Here is a 17341-nt window from a genome sequence, read left to right on the forward strand (position 1 = left end):
ACTTGAATGATGAAGGCATGTCATCCAGCAAAGGCAGCAGCGCAGTCAACTACATGCACAGTTGGGGAAAAACACGTGTTGACCTGAATTGTGATAACTGCAGTGGCCAAAACAAGAACAGATTTGTGCTCTGGTATTGTGCCTGGCGGATCATGCACAAGCTCCACCACAGTCTGGACCTTCACTTCCTATTCACAGGCCACACCAAGTTTGACCCCGACTGGTGCTTTGGCCTCATCAAGCAGCTCTTCAGAAAGACCAGAGTGAACACTGAGATTGCTGGTGTTGTGAAGGACAGCACTGTGACAGGGGTCAACATCCCACAGCTGGTTGGACTGGAGGATGGTACGGTGCTGGTGGAAAGCTATGGCTGCCAACAACACCTGACTACGTACTTCAGGCCACTGCCACAGATCAAGCAGTATCAGCGCTTCAGGTGAATATCATTTTCATTGCATGAGATTCTTCTTCTTATCTAAACTTGGGAGGTGAATTGATGTTGTGCAAGTTTGTAATGTCTTCATTTCCTGTTTTACAGCTTCGATGCTCTGGAGCCTGGTGTTTTCGCCAAGGAGCGTTCGGACTCAGTCGGGACCAGGTTTCAGCTGTTGCGCAACGCTGACATCCTTCCTCCCATAGATGGTCTGCCTGTACAAGCACCACCTGGACTGGACACAGCTCGACAAACTTATGTTTTTGAGAAGATCAGGGAGTTTTGTGACGAAGAGGCTATGGACATCACATCTATTTTTGATATTGCTACTATGCAAGTAACATTTGGCTGGGGGTTATAGCATTTCTTTCACATGACCCATCAATTTAGACAAGTGTGCCTGGGTAAGCATCATCTAATTCATAAAATATTTTATCTGGACACTTTGTTTACCTGGAATTTTTCCTTATCGTAGGCTACTTTGTCTTAATCTTTACTACACTACTCACTTTTTAGCACATGACCTCACATGTGAATCCTTAAAAGAGATGGGTGGGGCTGGCTTAAGCGGGTGTGAACAATGCTGAATGGGTGTCGACAAAGGAGAGCTCTCCAGTAGGTACAAAAACATTGAAAGAACATTCTCAAAAGTGAGTTTACAAGTTTGTCAACTTTCAAAGTATAATTACTTTCCCATTATTCCTCAGATGCAGTGTAAGATATACCATTTTGTAGCTCTGAGTCTACTTTTATCCAATGTAAAAAACAACTTAACATTTTGCTACATAAGACTGATTTGAGTCAGTCGGTTAATATTTATGGTGTGGATACTTCTTAGGCATCAGTGCACTTTGAAATAACTACCTGGATTGGTCAAATGCTACTCCATTGAGTTGGGAGGATGGATTGCATTTGCCAAAAGATACCGAACATACCGTTATGCTCGATGCACGTTTACACAGATGCACTGCGGTTGGAACTCAATCATGGTTACATTAAGACACCGTGGAGCCCGCGCGAGAAAACATACCTCAATGCAGGGATGGGATATGCCACTGTACTCCAAATGTTAACTTTATCCACACTGCTTCATCGAGAAGATTGAAATACTGCTTGTTTTCCCAGAAAACTGCCCTTTTTGTCCTCATGCTGGCTAGCAGTGGCCAACGCAGCCATTTTGCAATGGCAGCGTCAGCTAATGGTCCTTGCTGTCGGAAATCCTTGGGGACATCAAGGATTCCAGTTAGTACTAACAATTTCATAATGGCCGAGGTGGTTACTGCTAGCTAGCAGATGACGAAAAGCCAGTTTTCCATGAAAACTAACAGTATTTCAATGTTTTCGATGGAGCAGTGTGGATTAAGATACAATTTGGAGTAGTGGCATACAGTGCCTTTAGAAAGTATTCACACCCCTTGACTTTTCCCACATTTTGTTATGTTACAGCCTGAATTCAAAATGTATTAAAAGTGAGAGAAAAAAAAAAGTCACTGTCTGCACACAATACCCCATAATGTCAAAGGTGAATGTTTACTTGATTATTTTCACAAATTAATAAAAAATGAAAATGCTGAAATGTATGTAATCAACCCCTTTGATATGGCAAGCTTAAATAAGTGCAGGAGTAAAAATGTGCTTAACAAGTCACATAAGTTGCATGGACTCACTGTGTGCAATAATAGTGTTTAACAAGATTTTTTTTAAGGACTAGCCTCATCTCATCACACATAAAATTATCTGTAAGGTCCCTCAGTCAAGCAGTGAATTGCAAACACCATTCAACCGCAAAGACCAGGGAGGTTTTCCAATGCCTCGGAAAGAAGAACACCTACTTCTAATGGGTAAAAGAAAAAGAAAAGCAGATCTTGAATATCATTTTGAGCCTGGTGAAGTTATTACACTCTGGATGGTGTATCAATACAGCCAGTCACTACAAAGATACAGGCATCCTCTTCCTAACTCAGTTGCAGGAGAGGAAGGAAACCGCTAAGGGATTTCACCATGAGACCAGTGGTGACCTTAAAATAGTTAGAGTTTAATGGTTGTGATAGGAGAACACTGAGGATGGCTCAACAACATTGTAGTTGCTCCAAAATACTAACTAAATTGACAGATTGAAAAGAAGGAAGCCTGTACAGAATAAAAGAGCTCCAAACCATGTATCCTGTTTGCAACACTAAAGTAATACTGCATTATAAAAAAATGTGCAAAGCAATTAACATCTTCTCTGGAATACAAAGTGTCATGTTTGGGGCAAATCCAATACATCACATTACTAAGTCCAAACAGTGCATGCGGAAAGTATTCAGACACCTTAACTTTCCCTATTTAGTTGTTACAGCCTTATTCTAAATTGATTAAATAAATAGAAATGCTCATCAATCTACACACTACCCCATAATGACAAAGCAAGCAAAAACAGAAATACCATATTTACATAAGTATTCAGAACCTTTGCTATGAGACTTGAAATTGAGCTCAGGTGCATCCCGTTTCCATTGATCATCCTTGAGATGTTTCTACAACTTGAGTCCACCTGTGGTAAATTCAATTGATTGGCACACACCTGTCTATATAAAAAGATCCCACAGTTGACAGTGCATGTCAGAGCAAAGCTAGGAACTCGAAAGGAATTGTCCCTAGAGCTCTGAGACAGGATTGTGTGGAGGCACAGATCTGAAGAAGGGTACCAAAAAAAATCTGCAGCATTGAAGGTCCCCAAGAACACCGTGGCCTCCATCATTCTTAAAAATTGAAAAAGTTTGGAACCAGCTAGAGCTGGTTGCCTGGCCAAACTGAGCAATCGGGGGAGAAGGGCCTTGGTTGGGAGGTGACCAAGAACCCGATGGTCACTCTGACAGAGCTCCAGAGTTCCTCTGTGATGATGAGAAAACTTTCCAAAAGGACAACCATCTCTGCAGTACTCCACCAATCAGGCCTTTATGGTAGAGCGGCCAGACGGAAACCACTCAGTAAAATGATAGCCCGCTTGGAGTTTGCCAAAAGGCACCTAAAGGACTCTGACCATGAGAAACATGATTCTCTGGTCTGATGAAACCAAGATTGAACTCTTCGGCCTGAATGGCAAGCATCACGTCTGGAGAAAACCTGGCACCATCCATTTGGTGAAGCATGGTGGTGGCAGCATCATGCTGTGTGGATGTTTTTCAACGGCAGGTACTGGGAGACTAGTCAGGATCGAGGGAAAGATGAACAGTGCAAAGTAAAGAGATCCTTGATGAAAACCTGCTCCAGAGCGCTCAGGACCTCAGACTGGGGCGAAGGTTCATCTTCCAACAGGACAACGACCCTAAGCACATAGCCAAGACAACGCAGGAGTGGCTTCGGGACAAGTCTCTGAATGTCCTTGAATGGCCCAGCCAGAGTCCAGACTTGAACCCGATTGAACATCTCTGGAGAGACCTGAAAATAGCTGTGCAGCGACACTCCCCATCCAACATGATAGAGCTTGAGAGTATCTGCAGAGAAGAATGGGAGAAACTCCACCAAATACAAATGTGCCAAACTTGTAATGTCATACCCAATTAGACTTAAGGCTATAATCATTGCCTAAGGTGCTTCAACAAAGTACTGAGTAAAGGGTCTGAATATTTATGTAAATGTGATATCAGTTTTTATTTTTTATAAATCTGCAAAAATGTCAAATAACCCATTTTTGCCTTGTCATTATGGGGGTATTGTGTGGAGATTCAGGGAAAAAACCCAATTGAATACATTTTCAAATAAGGCTGTAATGTAACCACCGACACCATTCTGCATTCTGTGAATACTTATGCAAATTAGATATTTCTATATTTAATTTTGAATAAATTTGCAAACATGTTTTCACTTTGTCATTAAGGGGTAATGTGTGTGGATGGGTGAGAAAGTATATATTTAATCCATTTTGAATTCGGGCTGTAACACAATGTGGAATAAGTCAAGGGGTATGAATACTTTCTAAAGGGACTGTATCCCATCCTCGCTTTGAGGGACGTTGTCTGAACCATATCTCACGCCGGCTCCACGGTGCCTTAATGTAACCATGGTGGCGTTCCAACTCCAGTACAGCTCAGTGTAAACATGCGTTACGGTAGGGTCGGTATCTTATGGCAAGATTTGCAGAGACGTATAAAGCCAAACATGTTAAACATGAACTGAATCACTGACTTTATAGTAATCAATTATCTGAAATAGTACCAGATCTGTGTCTCTCCATGTGTGCATGTCTGTCCTCTTGCCAGTGTGATATAACCCAAAGATTTTTTGGTGTCCATTACTACACGTTACATAGATTCTTCAACTAACCTGGCATAGGCAGTGCCTCCATAAGGCTAGGGGAACCTAAGGTTTCCCTAAAGTAATTGCATAGCATAATTTGCTTACTTAAAGAAAATCAAATCATTCAAAATAGGCTACTACACTAGAACGCATGATTTGGCCACAGAGCCATTAGCCTCTTTAAAAGAAAAAATATAATCACATCTTAAATAATTCTGCAAATGCGAGGATGATTGGAATGCTTTATTATAAAAGGTGAATTTTTTATGGTGAAAAATAGCTTACCCAAACTTGAAACCCACGTGTTGCCTATGTAACCTGGCATTTTATTTTATTTAACCTTCATTTAACCAGGTAGTCCAGTTGAGAACAAGTTCTCATTTCCAACTGCGACCTGGCCAAGATAAAGCAAAGCAGTGCGACAAAAACAACACAGAGTTACACATAAACAAACGTACAGTGGTGATACTCTTGGGTCTCGATTAGGGAAAACAGTTCTTATAAATTTGGAAGTTTTATATATATAAAATCTTTCCGAGTTGTGTCTGGTGTTTGTAGAACTACCTACAACTTTACACAGACATTTATAAGATAACGGTTTTCCAGAATCGAGAACGAAGAGAGTATCACCAATACCAGGTTAGTTGAAGAATCAATGGCGTAGGCTTGAATGGGGCTTTCCTCTAACGTCCAGTAATGGACACCAAAAATATTTGGTTATATAACATTATCTGGTGTACAAACAGCAATTTGACCTTATTGTCCACTCACCGGTGTCTTTCCTTCCTTGGGCCAGAATCCTCAGCCCTCCTCTTCATTTAAAATATGGACCACAGACCGCAGGGGCAGAGTTTTGGGAAGGTGAGAGGAGCAACCTGGGGCCAGGGTAATGACGTCCTCAGAAAATGCGTCTGGGAGAAACAGTAACGTTATGCAATGTTGTTACTTTTCCTTTAATTTACTTAATAGACAGTCTACAATATGATTAGCAATCAGCGGATGCTCCTCAGATCTGGAAGGAGAGGACCATCCTCCTCAGTGAATTTCATAAAAAGTGAAACAAAAAAAAATGTATATTTTTTTTGATAAAACTATACTAAATATATTAATGTCACCAAAAAATGTATTAAATCAATGTTTTGCAATGAAGGTCTACAGTAGCCTCAACAGCACTCTAAGGTAGCACCAGCTAGTTTACATCCTCCTCTGGGAACATTGACTTCAATACAAAACATAGGAGGCTCATGGTTCTCACCCCCTTCCATAGACTTACACAGTAGTTATGCCAACTTCCAGAGGACATCCTCCACCCTATCAGAGCTCTTGCAGCATGAAGGATCAGAGAATGAATCTAGTATTGCAAGCATAAGCTACAGCTAGCTAGCACTGCATTGCAGTGGTGAGCAGTTGACACAGAGATAGAAATACAAATTTCTTCAAAAATGAAGGAGAAGCAAGAGGGAGAGAGTTAGCTATAGTTGTTAGTATTTTTCTTCTTCAATTTCACTTACTTAGCTAGTTTAGCTAACTCAAACACCCAGCTCAAACTGAGAGGGATACTATGTTAGCTAGCTGGCTATCCAACACTGGAACTCTTCCAAGTCAAGGTAAGCTTTTGGATTTATTAATTTGTTGCCACCGGGGCCTGCTGAAGTAACTGCTAAACTGTTTGCTGACTGTACTGCATGATTGTAGCGGGTTTCCTAATGCGTTAATTCTAGTAACTATGTTGACTATGAAGTTAGATAATATGGTAATGACGATGTAGGCTGTGCGTAGCGGTTATGATATGAAGGTTTGGAAAAGTTTTTTTTGCCTGGTCAGAGAGCTGATGTGTTGTGCACTTAAGTCCACAAGCGACGGGAGGAGAGCACGTAGACTCGAAAAGGAATTACAAGGAGCAAAGTGATCATGCTGTTTGTATGTGGCTACTATGAAAGTCAACTGTGTTTACCTGTGATCAGGGGTGTATCCATTCTGCAGATTCAGTTGTAAAACATTTCTTAAAACAGAAGCTAACAAATATCCCCAAATTTGTCCAATAGAAACTCTCATTTGCAACTGTTGAACTAATTACACCCTAGATCAGCTTTTATCGTCCTCCCTCATCTTAAACGGAACCGACCGCCACTGTACTGTTGCAACGTTAACGTTAGTTAGCTACGCAAACACGGAAATCATCCTTACCATTTCAAAATGGATTCCCAGCCGTCGGTATGTGGCTGGCTAGCTAACTATCAAACAGTAGTCAGTTGCAAACAGAGGAAAGATAAGTGATGGATACCGATCAGAAAATCTGACGAGACAGCTTGCTAATGTGCAACGAATCAAGCTAGCCACAGCTGACTACGTACGTGAGCTAACGTTAGCTAGTTACTACAGGTAGATAGATAACTGGCACAAGCTGGAATCACACAAGAAAACAAGCAGATAGAGAGCAACTCTAGTGATATGTCGTCGATACCTGTTGATACGTTACCTGTTGATATGACAATCAATGGTTATATTGCCTTTTAAATTACGTTTGGGTTAGCATAATATATATATATTTTTCTTGGTTCCTGTCACCACGTTTCCACGTCCAGCCTACGCCGCTAAGCAACCAAATTGTAAAATCGTTGATAGACAGTTGACTCAACCTATCTTCGGTACGAGCAGTTTCCCTTCTCAGATAAAGAACCTATCACATGATTATCGCATGCGCATCACATATAATCCATGGTCATTGGACACAATTTTGATTGAAACTAAATTTGACCAACAGAATGCCCGCCACTACTGTACTGACGCTCACAAAAAAAAAAGAACAGTAGCTAGGTTTTTATTTAATTTTTTTTAACAGTAGCAGCTACCTCTTTTACAAATAGGAAAACAATACTTATTTTTTTAACTCACTTGTTCCATGGCTTAAAATCCATTATACCGGACAAATCAGCTGTGGACGACAATACACACTGTTGAGGTAATGAAACGTGTAGCTTACGACTTGGCACCCATTTAGCTATAGCTAGCATAGTAACGTTACTGCAGTTTGCTAAACTATAGCAGGGGCGTATTCATTGAGCCAATTCTGTTGCAAAACGTTTCTTAAACGAAAGCGAACGAAACGGGGAGGGACCTACCAATGACTGTATATATGACCTACTTGAATTTGACCAATAGAAACTCTGGTTTTATTTGCAAACCGTTCCGTTTTATAACTGTTTGGACTAATGATTACACCCTAGTTGCTAGACTGGTCTTGCTAGCTACTGTATAAGTAATTAGTCGACCTGGGTTACATACTTGCATTGATCTGATCTTGCATTGCTGTTTAAATTATTACTGTATGTAATATTAAGGCCATGTATTCCTGTAAATTTGCTCAGTCTCACACCGAGGTCAAATTACACTGAACAACACAATAAAGTGTTGGTTTCATGAACTGAAATAAAAGATCCCAGAAATGTTCAATATGCACAAAAATCTTATTTCTCTTAAATGTTGTGCACAAATGTGTTTACATACCTGTTAGTGAGCATTTATCCTTTGCTAAGATAATCCATCCACCTGACAGGTGTGGCATATCAAGAAGCTGATTAAACAGCATGATCATTATGCAGGTGCACCTTGTGCTGGGAACAATCTTTTTATTTTTTATTTTTTACTAGGCAAGTCTGTTAATAACAAATTCTTATTTACAATGACGGCCTCCCCCAGATGACGCTGGGCCAATTGTGCACCTCCCTATGGGACTCCCAATCACAGCCAGTTGTGATACAGCCTGGAATTGAACCAGGGTCTGTAGTGACACCTCTAGCACTGAGATGCAGTGCCTTAGACCGCTGCACCACTCAGGAGCCCCTAAAAGGCCATTAAATTGTGCAGTTTTGTCACACAACACAATGCCACAGATGTCTCATGTTTTGAGGGAGCGCTCAGTTGGTATGCTGACAAGCATTTCGCTACACCTGCAATAGCATCTGCTAAATATGTGTGTGACCAATAAAATTTGATTTGGACATCAGGAATGTCCACCAGAGCTGTTGACAAATGTTAATGTTTGTGCCATACATTTACATTTTAGTCATTTTGCAGACGCTCTTATCCAGAGCGACTTACAGTAGTGAATTTTTTTTTTTTTTGTACTGGCCCCCCGTGGGAATCAAACCCACAACCCTGGCGTTGCACACACCATGCTGGCGTTGCAAACATCATGCTCTACCAACTGAGCCACAGGGAAGACCGTAAGTCGCCTCCAACGTCGTTTTAGAGAATTTGGGAGTACGTCCAACCGGCCTCACAACCGCAGGCCACGTAAAACCACGCCAGCCCAGGACCGCCACATCCGGCTTTTTCACCTGCGGGATCGTCTGAGACCAGCCAACCGGACAACTGATGAAACTGTTGGTATGCACAACCAAAGAATTTCTGCTCAAACAGTCAGAAACCGTCTCAGGGAAGCTCATCTGCGTGGTCGTCATCCTGACTAGGGTCTTGAGCTGACTGCAGTTTGGCGTCGTAACCGACTTCAGTGGGCAAATGCTCAACTTCGATGGCCACTGGCACGCTGGACAAGTGTGCTCTTCATGGATGAATCCCGGTGTCAACTGAACCGGGCAGATGGCAGACAGCGTGAATGGTGTCGTGTGTCGTGTGGGCAAGTGGTTTGTTGATGTCAACGTTGTGAACAGAGTGCCACATGGTGGGTTATGGTATGGGCAGGCATAAGCTATGGACAACAAACACAAGATCCTGAGGTCCTTTGTCGTGCCATTCATCTGCCGCTATCATCTCATGTTTCAACATGATAATGCACGGCCCCATGTTGCAAGGGTCTGTACACAATTCCTGGAAGCTGAAAATGTTCCAGTTCTTCCGTGGCCTGCATACTCACCAGATGTCACCCATTGAGCATTTTTGGGCATGATAAGATTGACGTGTACGACAATGTGTTCCAGTTCCAGCCAATGTCCAGCAACTTTGCACAACTATTGAAGAGGAGTGGGGCAACATTCCACAGGCCACAATCAACAGCCTGATCAATTCTATATGAATGAGATGTGTCGTACTGCGAGAGGCAAATGGTAGACACAGCAGATACAGACTGGTTTTCTGATCCATGAAATTGTTGCATGTTTCTATTTTTGTTCAGTGTAGTTTTATGTTGGCTATTCGGAGGATATTTGGCTTTCTCTAGTCAATATCTATTGAATAAAACATGCCATGACTATGATATTTATTTATTTTATTACCTTTATTTAACTAGGCAAGTCAGTTAAAAACAAATTCTTATTTTCAATGACAGCCTAGTAACAGTGCGTTAACTGCCTTGTTCAGCGGCAGAAAGACAGATTTTTACCTCATCCGCTCGGGGGATTCGATCTTGCAACCTTTTGGTTACTAGTCCAACTCTCTAACCACTAGGTTACCTGCCGTCTGAATCAAGGGAGGATGGAGAAAAATCCAGGCCTTTTTATATTTGAAATTTGTATATATATTTTGTTGGGGGGGGGGGGGGGGGGGGGTTTCAATCTTCAATAGCGCATAAACAAAGCCTGCTATGACTATGCAAATGATATATTCTGAATCAGGGGAGGATTGAGGAAAATCCACGCCTTTTTCATTTTATTTTTCAATGTAATTATTTTGGGGGGATTTCAATCTTCATAGCTTTTAAGTGAAGCATGTCGTGACAATTAAAATTATTTATTGGCATCAGGAGAGGATGGAAAAAAATCCATGCCTTTTTTATTTATCCGTAATTATTGGGACAGTGACACATTTTTTGTTGTTTTGGCTCTGTACTCCAGCTCTTTGGATTTAAAATGATACAATGACTATGTGGTTAAAGTGCAGACTGTCTGCTTTAATTTGAGGGTATTTTTAGGGGACCAAAAGTATTGGGACATATTCACTAATGTGTATTAAAGTAGTCATAAGTTTAGTATTTGGTCCCAAATTCCTAGCACACAATGATTACCCAAAATGTGTTACTTTACTAACTTGTTGGATGCATTTGCTATTTGTTTTAGTTGTGTTTCAGATTATTTTGTACCCAATTGAAATTAATGATAAATAATGCATTGTGTCGTTTTGGAGTCACTTTTATTGTAAATAACAATAAAATATGTTTCTTAACACTTCTACATTTATGTGGATTCTATCATGATTACAGAGAGTCCTGAATGAATCGTGAATAATGATATGTCAATGTTAGACACAATGTATTATATATTTTTCCTTGTGGATTTCAATCTTCAATAGCTCTTAAACAAAGCATGCCATGACAATGGAAATTCTATATTCTAAATCAGGGGAGGATGGAGAAAAATGTGCGCCTTTAAAAAAAATTCTAGATATTATTTTTTCCTTCCGTATTTCAGTCTTCAGTTGCTCTTAAACAAAGTGTGCCATGACTATGGAAATGATATATTCTGAATCAAGGGAGTAGGGAGAATAATCCACACCTTTTTTGTTATTGTTGTTTCTTCTTGTTTCTTTTTTTTCTTCTGGATTGGATTTTTGTTCATAGCCCCCAGATTCAGAATATATCATTTTCATATTCATGACACGCTTTGTTTAAGAGGTATGAAAGATTGAAATCCGAAATCATAGTTATAAAAAACATTTATACATGGTTTTTTTTTGGGGGGGGGGGGGAATTGTTCTCCATCCACCCCTGATTCAGAATAATCAATGTTCATAGTCGTGGCATGTTTGGTTCAATAGTTATTGACAAGAGAAAACCGAATATCCAATGTAAAACAAATTTTACCTCTGTCACACACACATTCTTGTAAACATTTCAGGGCTGCTTTGGTCCAGAGTTGACTTACACTTTTGGATGCATGACGAGAATCTGAAAGATGACGACCGAGACCCACGTCAAGGACATCAAGCCAGGACTCAAGAATCTCAGTGTTATCTTCATCGTACTCGAAACAGGTGCTAACTCCTTACAAACTAATGTTTTAAATAATCAATTAATGATGAACAGAAACAGAATGTATATAATTATCTTGTAATGCACTCGGGTGGAACAAAATGTATGTAAAAAATTACACACAATATAATGGCACAACACAGAGGCTTGATAGTCAGAGAAACATCCTTATATGCCACCATGTAGACTAATGATAACAATTCATGTTGGTTTATTTGAATCATGCCAGCTATCAAAAAAACGTATCTGTGTTGAACTTTCCCTTTTCTCTTTCCCACAAATGGACATTTACTCTCCTCATAATGTTTACTCTCCAACTTTCACATTATCTCTCTCAGAACGACCCTCTCCACCCTCTCAGGGCTGGGCATCTCACAGGCTGACTACGAGCGGTGGAATCTATATTATTCAATTATTGCACCCACACTGCTCGCGTGCGCCAACGAGCGTCTGCATTGCCAAGGGCTAAAATAGAAGTCAGTTCTATTTCTGACGCAGATCACGCTGCAAGTCCTGCCTCTCCCATCTCCTCATTGGTTTATAGAAGCAGGTACCCACGTGCCATCTCCTCATTGGTTATACCCACATGGGTGACTGAAGACAAACAAGGTCAGTGGTGGTAATGCACCTAATTTATGAAAGTTGTCAATCGCAATATAAAGTCAAGAGAAGAAAAGGCCTGGAAGGATGAGAGATGACTAGAAACGATTCGGTTGACCGTTTTATGTGTGGATTAATTGGTGGAGTAGAGGACCTTGTGCATTTCAGGTAAAATAACTAGGACAAATTAGCTAGCAAGTGCAAGCTAGCTAGCTAAATTACCATACATGTTTAATGCTTTTCGATCCTGTCCCCAAATTAATATAATTGGTTCAGAGTTTGTTTTGATATTTTAACCTGCGTGTCGTGATTCCGTTTGGTGTGGGGGGACAAAATACATTTATGCACAATGGTGCACGCACACAGCCCAGTTTGGGTTCCGTGTCAGGCTCTGCACACTCTTGGATTGCATTTATGTTTATTGAACCTTTTTTTAACTAGGCAAGTCAGTTAAGAACAAATTCTTATTTACAATGACAGCCTACCCCGGCCCATAGTGCAGTGCCTTTAAACCGCTGTGTCGCTTGGGAGCATCCTTACTGGCAGGCCGCTTCTACCAGGTGGCGTGGAGAGGATATGTGTCTGCACCATGTGCTCTCACTACTGGTGTCCGGTTCTAGGCCCTCTTCTCTTTTCTCCTTACACTAAGTCACTTTGCTCTGTCATATCCTCACATGTTCTCTCCTATCATTGCGGATGACACTCAACTACTTTTCTCATCCCCCCTTCTGACACCCAGCTGGCAACACGCATCTCTGCATGCCTGGCAGATATGTCAGCTTGGATGTTGGCCCACCACTTCAAGCTCAACCTCGACAGGGAAGGCCTGTCCGCTCCAAGACCTCTCCATCACAGTCGATAACTCCACTGTGTCCCCCTCCCAGAGTGCAAAGAACCTTGGCGTGACCCTGGACAACACCCTGTCATTCTCTGCAAACATCAAAGCAGTGACTCGCTCCTGCAAATTCATGCTCTACAACATCCGTAGAGTACGACCTTTCCTCACACAGGAAGTGGCGCAGGTCCTAATCTAGGCACTTGTCATCTCCCGTCTGGACTACTTCAACTCTCTGTTGACTGGGATCCCGCTTGTGCCATCAAACTCCTGCAACTTATCCAGAACGCCGCAGCCCGCCTGAAGTTCAACTTCCCCAAGTTCTCCCATGTCACCCTGCTTCTCCGTACACTCCGCTGGCTTCCAGTCGAAGCTCGCATCCACTACAAGACCATGGTACTTGCCTACCGAGCAGCAAGGGGAACTGCCCCTCCCTACCTTCAGGCTATGCTCAAACCCTACACCCCAAACCAAGCACTCCGTTTGGCTGCCTACGAGCACTAATTTTGCTGATAACTTCTTTATTGAGGACAAGTGAACTTGCTACGACTGTGATATGTGGTTGTCTCACCCAGCTATCTTAAGCTGAATGCACTAATTGTAAGTCACTCTGGATAAGAGCATCTGCTAAATGACAAAGTGTAATCATGAGATATTTGACACTATCCTTGTACAACTAGCTTGTTCTTGTCTTCGTACACCAATCAAAGGCCACTGATTACTTGTCCCTCTTACCCCCTCTCACATAGGACGAGTGACAAAGACAAAGGATGGGTATGAGGTGCGGACCTGTAAGGTGGCCGACAAGACAGGCAGCATTAGCATCTCAGTTTGGGATGAGGTGGGGAGACTGATCCAAACCGGTGACATCATCAGACTCACTAAGGGGTGAGTCATTTATTGAGTCACGGCACAGTCAAGTTAATGCCACACTTTATGGACAGAGGTCCAAACCTACAGCCGAGTATAAAATCAACACAGAAATAAAAAAGGACCACCCAGTCATAATTTCTACCTACCAGCATGAACTTACATTCGGATGAATACATACCATACGTTATTAGTCTTTTAATCTTGGATCACCTTTAGATCCTGGGGGGAAATGTATTTTGTCTTGAAATTTGTGACTTTTCTTTTCTCCAGATATGCGTCTGTGTTCAAAGGTTGCCTGACTCTGTACACGGGTAGAGGTGGAGAGCTGTGGAAGATTGGAGAGTAAATTCTATAAATGCTCTGTGCTAAATAACATTTCATGCTACATATACGAAAAGGAGGAGCAACAATGTAAATATTACTGAGAGATGCATCTAATGTCATAATTTACTGGTCTAAACTAATGCTCACTTAACGTTTTGTTCAGGTTCTGCATGGTGTATTCAGAGGTGCCAAACTTCAGTGAGCCTAACCCAGAGTACTCTAACATGGACCAGATGAAAAACAAGACTGTAAGGGGTGTTTTGAACTTAAGGATATCAGTGTGTAAGCGTCTTATTACAGAATGTTTTACGGAAGGATAGGGGAAAAAATATTATTTTAAGTAACGTTCACCTACGAATTTAGTTCAATGTTTCAAGTACCTTTTTCTTGTACTGTGTGTGTGAACAGATTATTTATTTCCCAGGTAGTCGGTGACCAAGGAAACATACTGAACAACAACAATAACAGCTCAGCTGGTAAGACCACTATCAAAGACCAACAAAAAAATAAGAGTATTGACGTCAAATGAAAGCGTTTCGGCAACGTCCTTCGTTAGTGTTATTTATTTATTTTCCTCTGCTGCTATAAGGTGATTCATGCAACATTTCCACCTGGAAGTCTACCTAAATGTCAATGACATGTCTGTATCGGTAACCTAAAGGAATACAATTCCATGAAATAACAATATAATTTTTGATCGCTGCTTTAAGCTGTAAAGTTGCTTCTTTTACCTGTGAGCGGCTGGTTCAGCCACCTTCAGTGTATACAAACAGCAGTGTATTTGTTTTTGGCAATTGGTTAATTGTGAACACTATAACACTTGACTTTTCCCTTCTATCACTATTTATGAAGATTTATAAATGAAGCATGACAATTTTTTATTCTAGGAAATGAAACTACCAATGGGAACGGTGTAAATTCTCAAGGTTCCGGGAGCTCGGCTAATCCTCAGCAGGGAGGGCGGGCTGGCAGTGATGTTGGCAGCAGAGCAGCCAATCCAGGAGCAGGAGGGATAGCTGTCAGCAATGGAAAGGAGACTAGACGTTCAGCGAAAAGATGATTGGAGCAGAAGGAAGCAAAGTCCATCCCTCTCCAGAAATGTCAAATGATGAGAGACTAATGCTGCGTTCGAAGTGGAAATTTACCACCATAGAGTTAGATAGGACTCTAACTGGACAAAACCCATTTTGGCATGAACCATTTTAAAGTAGTCAACTGGGTGGGACTTCCTATGGGTAAGGAAGCATCACATGAAGGATGATGGACAAGTTTTTCACTAGTAATTACCAGTTGGAGGGCTGTTCGTATGTGGTAAACGTTAAGAAATTGTATTTTAATTAGGTTTGTTTACAAGGAACAGAGTTCACTAAAGGTTATGTAACAAACAAGAAAAAGTATTTGTGAGAAAAATAATTGTTTTCATTTTCTTTCATTTTTTTTTTTACAATTAAGCTGCTTAATGGGAAGCCATAATGTATTTTTCAAAGTCAAGCAGTTTACACTGAGATGTCTAAAATATAAAATTACTCTTTTAACTAATGTGCTGTGTAGGCTCTGTGCAAAACGTAGCCCAAACCTGACAGATTGATGTGGAGTTGGATTTTGGTCAATCAATCAGAAATCCTTAATTGCTAGAATCCTTAGTTGCTACATCCATTTTTGGATGTATAAATTAATGATATTGATTCTTGAATATAACTTATAAATGCCTCATGAGCTTAGTTCAACTGTCATACCCCATCAGATTCAGAACCTTGCGACAGCAGCCACACTTTAAATGTTGTATGATTATAATTTTAACACCGTTCAAACTGGTCTGGAATACATACAACTTTTTGAGTTCTATTATAATTTCACACTTAAACGTTGTCCTTTTTTTGTCCTCATAATTCTAAAGTTCCCATTGTGACATAACTCCCAACATTCTATTCACTCTAAACAGTAACTGTTGACACAAATCAGCTACTTTGACCACTTTTCCAACAAAATGATCTGGTACCAATCAAATGTTACAACTGTTTAAGTAACCACAACTACATTTTCTCAAACTTTTTATAAACTGACATTTTTACTTTCCCAAAAAGTTGGAGGTTTTGACATCTTCGTCTACTTCTCTGCTGTTCAAATCTGGAATCAGAAAATGAAATATCTTCTACCAATTTAAAAATGACAGCTGTTTTACTAACCGTATCAACTACTTTTCATGTCAACTTTTACAACGGACATTTTGACCACTTACCCAACTTTCAAATTATAACAATGGGGGAGTGCAAAAGACTTATGCCACACAGCTCACTCCAACCCAATAAACTAACCTATCACTGTCTACATGTTATAGTTTACCTTTAGTACTGGTCTATAGACTAACCTACCACTGTCTACATGTTATAGTTTACCTTTAGTACTGGTCTATAGACTAACCTACCACTGTCTACATGTTATAGTTTACCTTTAGTACTGGTCTATAGGCTAACCTACCACTGTCTACATGTTATAGTTTACCTTTAGTACTGGTCTATAGGCTAACCTACCACTGTCTACATGTTATAGTTTACCTTTAGTACTGGTCTATAAACTAACCTACCACTGTCTACATGTTATAGTTTACCTTTAGTACTGGTCTATAAACTAACCTACCACTGTCTACATGTTATAGTTTACCTTTAGTACTGGTCTATAGACTAACCTACCACTGTCTACATGTTATAGTTTACCTTTAGTACTGGTCTATAAACTAACCTACCACTGTCTACATGTTATAGTTTACCTTTAGTACTGGTCTATAGACTAACCTACCACTGTCTACATGTTATAGTTTACCTTTAGTACTGGTCTATAGACTAACCTACCACTGTCTACATGTTATAGTTTACCTTTAGTACTGGTCTATAGACTAACCTACCACTGTCTACATGTTATAGTTTACCTTTAGTACTGGTCTATAGACTAACCTACCACTGTCTACATGTTATAGTTTACCTTTAGTACTGGTCTATAGACTAACCTACCACTGTCTACATGTTATAGTTTACCTTTAGTACTGGTCTATAGACTAACCTACCACTGTCTA

General features: G+C 40.6%; 2 protein-coding genes across 9 annotated transcripts in view; one reads left to right on the forward strand and one right to left on the reverse strand.

The window, feature by feature from the left end:
* The window catches only part of LOC106565410 (E3 ubiquitin-protein ligase NRDP1), a 30056-nt gene extending 22289 nt beyond the window's left edge, over positions 1-7767 (reverse strand). The window contains exons 1-3 of one of the 7 annotated variants that reach the window (XM_082959192.1): positions 7610-7767; positions 5486-5625; positions 5000-5108 (exon numbers count right to left, since the gene is read on the reverse strand). The gene's annotated coding sequence lies outside the window, so the exon portion shown is untranslated. Of the gene's footprint in view, positions 1-4999; positions 5109-5485; positions 5626-6668; positions 6919-7178; positions 7381-7609 lie in introns of those variants that run through there. The other 6 variants (XM_082959190.1, XM_082959191.1, XM_014132516.3 and 3 more) reach the window with 6 other exon arrangements.
* On the forward strand, positions 7438-15810 carry LOC106565411 (SOSS complex subunit B1). 2 transcript variants are annotated; one of them, XM_014132517.3, is made up of 7 exons: positions 7438-7676; positions 11506-11641; positions 13824-13962; positions 14218-14289; positions 14435-14519; positions 14696-14747; positions 15159-15810. In XM_014132517.3, the coding sequence occupies exons 2-7, from the start codon at positions 11563-11565 to the stop codon at positions 15329-15331; spliced, it is 600 nt and encodes a 199-aa protein (XP_013987992.1). In that variant the 5' UTR covers positions 7438-7676; positions 11506-11562; the 3' UTR covers positions 15332-15810. The 2 variants fall into 2 exon arrangements, with proteins under 2 accessions (XP_013987992.1, XP_013987994.1); XM_014132519.3 differs by lacking the exon at positions 14218-14289.
* Positions 15811-17341: the final 1531 nt, after the last annotated feature.

Source organism: Salmo salar, chromosome 12 (assembly GCF_965601325.2).
Source record: "Salmo salar chromosome 12, fSalSal1, whole genome shotgun sequence".
NCBI lineage: Eukaryota > Metazoa > Chordata > Actinopteri > Salmoniformes > Salmonidae > Salmo > Salmo salar.

Excerpts from the sequence above, each read along its gene's own strand:
- LOC106565411 (XM_014132517.3), top strand. The coding sequence starts at position 11,563 with ATGACGACCGAGACCCACGTCAAGGACATCAAGCCAGGACTCAAGAAT. Across the intron at positions 13,963-14,217 it reads ATCATCAGACTCACTAAGGG|ATATGCGTCTGTGTTCAAAG; the intron begins GTGAGTCATTTA and ends TCTTTTCTCCAG. Across the intron at positions 14,290-14,434 it reads GAGCTGTGGAAGATTGGAGA|GTTCTGCATGGTGTATTCAG; the intron begins GTAAATTCTATA and ends CGTTTTGTTCAG.